Source organism: Sinocyclocheilus grahami, unplaced genomic scaffold (assembly GCF_001515645.1).
Source record: "Sinocyclocheilus grahami isolate Dianchi unplaced genomic scaffold, SAMN03320097.WGS_v1.1 scaffold14.1, whole genome shotgun sequence".
Taxonomy (NCBI): Eukaryota; Metazoa; Chordata; class Actinopteri; order Cypriniformes; family Cyprinidae; genus Sinocyclocheilus; species Sinocyclocheilus grahami.
The window spans coordinates 3,520,275-3,525,106 of NW_015505193.1; the positions used below are offsets into that span (position 1 = coordinate 3,520,275).

A 4,832-nucleotide genomic window follows, 5' to 3' on the forward strand; every position below is an offset into this window, starting at 1 on the left:
GTGAGTGAGTGAGTGAGTGTGTGTGTGTGAGTGTGTGAGTGTGTGTGTGAGTGAGTGTGTGAGTGAGTGAGTGAGTGTGAGTGAGTGAGTGTGTGTGTGTGAGTGTGTGTACAGATACACAAACCCATGAACAACAGCTGTCTCTCACTAAACACACATTATTAGCATAACAAGTTCTGAGACACAGCATACAGTATATGCAACATATGTAAGATGTATACGAGCGGAGTGTTACATATTATACACGAACACGTTATAAAAACGCCAAAATGTAAGGCTTAATTAAATAAACGCGTTGAGAAGATATTATCAGACTGTTAACATCACACTTTGAGTTTAACGCATTAAACAAACCTTTACAATAGCATTCGCACTTACCAAAGCAGTGTTCTGAAGGTTCGTTGATCTCTTTTGGGTGTTCTTTTCCGAAAATATCAAACCAGCTGAGAACAAGTACAAGTGTGTGTGCTACTTTTGAAGCGATGGACACTTTGTTTCCTAAAGTTGCTCCCGCACCCACATGAAGCCCCAGCGCGTGACGCAACACTTCCCGTGCGAAGCTCATGAATATTAATTAGGCAGCGCTGACGTTACTTAGAGACCTTCCTGGAGAGACCACCAGTAACGTAATTAATATTATAATGAGTCCAGCCTCTACTATGCAAATCATCTGCCTTTCAGCCAATCAGAAAGGATCATCTGCTGAACGTCACGTTGCGTGCTTAATATTCATGAGCTAGGACGAGATCCTTTGCGCCACTTCACGAAAAAAAGCTTTAAATTGATTTAACTAGTGGCTTCTGCATCTAAAATATTGTTTTAAATCGGTACAAGTTGTGCAACAGGCTCTCGAGAGCTTTCAAAGCTGTAAGTGGGTGTGTACTGACATCTGGTGGGGTAAATGTCAGAGGTACACGATCACTTACATTGTTAAAAACTATCTCTTTGGTTCTTAATATAATGTGTTGCCTGCTTCAGCATTAATTCATGTTTGCACATTATGTAAGAGATAATTAATGAGTCTCAGCATCATATAAACACTGTTGAGAAAAGCTCGTTATACCTCTTAATTTTTTTGTAATTATTATTTTAAAATTTTATATATTTTTTAACTTACATTTTTCTTATTGGGAACTTTTTTAATTATATTTTTTATTTGTTGATTTTTAAGGATACACATCTTGCAGATTCTGCAGGGATGCAAGCTTAATTTAATATTTTTTTTTGTCATTTTCATTTTGTAACTTTTTACAAATGTTATTACCAATACTTATTTTTTTACATTTTTATTTATTTTTCAATGATAAACATCTTGCAGATTCTGAAAGGATGCGAGCTTCATTTAATAACTTTATTTTTTAAATGTTAACTTTTTTTTTATATATATATAATTCATTTTAATTAAATAATAATTAATTTAATTGTATATATTATATTTTATATATTGTTTTTTATAACTATATATATATGTGTGTGTGTGTGTGTATATTTATATATATAATAATTAATTTTAATTAAATAATAATTAAATTTTATAATTTAATATATTTAAATGTAATTATTAAATTAATTTATATATATATATATATATATATATATATATATATATATATATATATATATAAACAAATTTAATATTTATATTTATATATATATATATATATATATAATGGTGGAATCTTTTTGTTTATTTGCAGAGTCAATAAGGCATTTTATTAAGGATCTTTTAGTGACACCATGTCCAAAGTATATGGAAATAACAAGCATTTAACAGCGGCACATTCAGACTCTGTTTAACGTCAGTCTTTGGTCGCAGATGCATCTTGCTGTGCTTGTTGGCCAGCTTCCGCTCTCTGCTCCTCTGGGTCAGGCTTGAGGTCTTGATCTGGTGCAGCTGCAGGTTTTCTGGGCGCCTCAAATGCAGGCCTGTAGATGTACACACCTCCCAGCACTCCAACCAGAGCAGCAAATGCAATCTGATTAAAGGGAATCCGTCTTCCAAACATGATCTTCTAGTTATGAGAAACAAAACATCCCTCTGATGAAAAGAAAGAAGACAGAAGAAAAGTTTATGAAACGTAATTGTACTCATGGCATTTTGTAGAGCATATATTGTGTTGTATGCCTGCTGTTTACAGTTAAAGTATGCATGCATTAAGTACACACTACACCGTGTGCTACACTACACAAGCTAGTAGCATACGGAGGATGCAATTCGATAGCATTCAACACATGTATATCTTAATTTTTTGTAATTAATATTTCTACTCACCGAGAGGTTTTCAGTCTTTCATTACAACTGAGAAGTGTGCACTAGAGTAAAACACATGCAGACAAGGACGAGCGAAAGACTACGGCAACTCGCGCAGGCCAAATGCGACGCATTTTTTTTTAAAAATCATTTTTTTCGACATATATTTATAAGACGACGAGTCAGAACCCATTTATATAAATCACGAAACACGTTTAAATTAGCTTAAAATTATTAAATGCCAAGCGTTAAATGTCTGTTGTTGTGTCCTCATTACATATTCATGAGGTCCTGCGTGACGTCGACACCCAAACACGGAAATGAAGCTCGTCTCCACATTAAAGTCTCAGTAAATGCGCTTTAAAATGAACCCACGCGGCTGGAGTTAAAATGCAGACGTGTGAACCCCACCAGAGGCCCATGTGGAGACATGGAGAAGATTCGAGAGCGATTCGAGCAGAATCAGCGAGACTGAGGAAGAGGAGCTCCATTCTCTACAGCACAGATGTCAGCCAGCCTCAAACACTCAGTGAGAGCTACACTACAGCTACATGTGCTTTCATCAGAAGACAACAAGTCATCTTTACTCATCTTTAAACAGCACTAACAGAGAATAGAATAAGCCAGGACCTGTAAACGTGAATATTCAGATTTCCTTGAGTACTGTCAATTTAATTCATCTTAATATCTCAAGCAATTTTGTGTACATCTTATTTGAAATGATTAAATTAATCACGAAACAGGAATAAAATACTGTTCAGACAAGTTCAGGTAACCCAAAATCAAAATATATGAGACCATGCATTTTATTATTTAGGACAATTGTGACATTATTATTATTAATATGACAATTAAGTAGGTTTTCCCCACAAAAAGTCTAATTTCCACTTGCTAAAAATGTAAAATGTATATTTAAATGGTGTTTTATTTCTTAATATAAATTTTAATTGTATTTATCATATAAACTATTACTTCTCAGTTGTAATTTATCAGTCATGGTAGTATGTCTTGCACTGAAGTTATTCATAAAATGCACTTATTTTAATCATAAAAACTGTAATACGTAATTTTTTTTTGCATTTTGTCAATTTTCTAAGTATATTTTCCTCCTAAATTCTCATTGCTGCATAATAAAAATTTTAAATGTATATTTAAATTGTATTTATCATATATTTATTGTATTTAAACTACAGTATTTATCATATATTTATTGTATTTAAACCACAGTATTTATCAAAGAGGATAGTATAGCTTGCAATGAATTTAATATGCTGTTAATGAGAATCTGGGGAATGTATATATCTAATAAGACTCAAACTTGAACCAAAATGAAAAGTAAAACAGCATTATATAATGATTAATCAGCATTATATTGGCCATCAGCCATTAAAACACACTGCCCACTATTACCCACACATGCTAATATTAGAAATGTGCTCTAACTATGTGAATTCTGCAGAATTCTTTGGCTTCAGCATCACCGTGTTCACGGTCATATTCCGCCTGCTCAGCTGTGTTCTGGTCCAGACCAGCTTCGTCCCGGATGAGTACTGGCAGTCGCTGGAGATTCCCCATCGAATGGTCTTTGGATATCCTTGTTCATGCACCGAGCTGTACAATTAGTTTAGCTTGAATATAATACTCAAATTAGATCCTTAACATATATCTCACTTACGGCTACGAGACGTGGGAATGGAAGGAAGGCATGCGGGGATATTCTTACCCTCTCCTGTTCGCTCTGATGTACAAACTCCTGCATCTGATGAACTATGACACGGTTTATTTATTGGTGAGACTTCAGTGTATTGTATGGACGGCGGGTCTGATTGTTCTCTAACATGAATACCGGTTCCTGCAGGTGTTTGTGCCGCGTGTTTTCCAGGCGCTGCTGGCTGCATACGCCGACGTGAAGCTGTACAACCTCGTCCTGCGGTGGGAAACTCCAGATGTGGCCAAATGGACAGTAAGATGACAATCTTAAAGGAATGGTACACCCAAAAATGAACAATTGCTGAAAATGTACTGTCCAGGATGTAGATGAGTTTGTTTCGTCATCAGATTTGGAGAAATGTAGCATTGCATCACTTGCTCTGCAGTGAATGGGTGCCGTCAGAATGAGAGTCCAAACAGCTGATAAAAACATCACAATAATCCACAGCACTCCAGTCCATCAGTTAACGTCTTGAGAAGACAAAAGCTGAAACAAATCCATCATTAAGATGTTTTTAACTTCAAACCATTGCTTCCTGTTAAAACACGAGTCTATAATCCATAATAACGCGTCCTCCAGTGAAATGGTGGAATCCATCTTCTGTTTTCCTCTCACATCAAATCAAACCACGTATTTGTTTAGAGCTGTTTTGGCTTGTAAACGGCGCTTGATCTGTGCAGATTTCTCTCCTGATTCAGACCAGACCACATTTTCACTGTATAAAACATTATTATGGATTGAGGACTCATAATCGGAAATTTTGAAGTTAAAAATGTCTTAATGATGGATTTGTTTCAGCTGCTTTTGTCTTCTCCAGATGTGAACTGCTGGACTGGAGTGGTGTGGATTATTGTGATGTTTTTATCAGCT

The 4,832-nt window shown here is 35.2% G+C and overlaps 2 protein-coding genes across 3 annotated transcripts in view; one reads left to right on the top strand and one right to left on the bottom strand.

Annotated features, from left to right (window-relative positions):
- Positions 1-580, bottom strand: part of LOC107600376 (ras-related protein Rab-27A-like) — a 13,968-nt gene extending 13,388 nt beyond the window's left edge. For both annotated transcript variants that reach the window (XM_016292263.1, XM_016292254.1), the window contains exon 1: positions 379-580. In XM_016292263.1, coding sequence (XP_016147749.1) covers positions 379-565 — 187 coding nt within the window. In that variant the 5' untranslated portion in view covers positions 566-580. The remainder of the gene's footprint in view (positions 1-378) is intronic.
- Positions 581-2,542: 1,962 nt separating this feature from the next.
- pigb (phosphatidylinositol glycan anchor biosynthesis, class B) overlaps positions 2,543-4,832 on the top strand; it is a 7,082-nt gene continuing 4,792 nt past the window's right edge. Inside the window, 5 exon segments of the mRNA XM_016292277.1 lie at positions 2,543-2,706; positions 2,709-2,780; positions 3,711-3,840; positions 3,923-4,040; positions 4,110-4,214. Coding sequence (XP_016147763.1) covers positions 2,682-2,706; positions 2,709-2,780; positions 3,711-3,840; positions 3,923-4,040; positions 4,110-4,214 — 450 coding nt within the window. The 5' untranslated portion in view covers positions 2,543-2,681.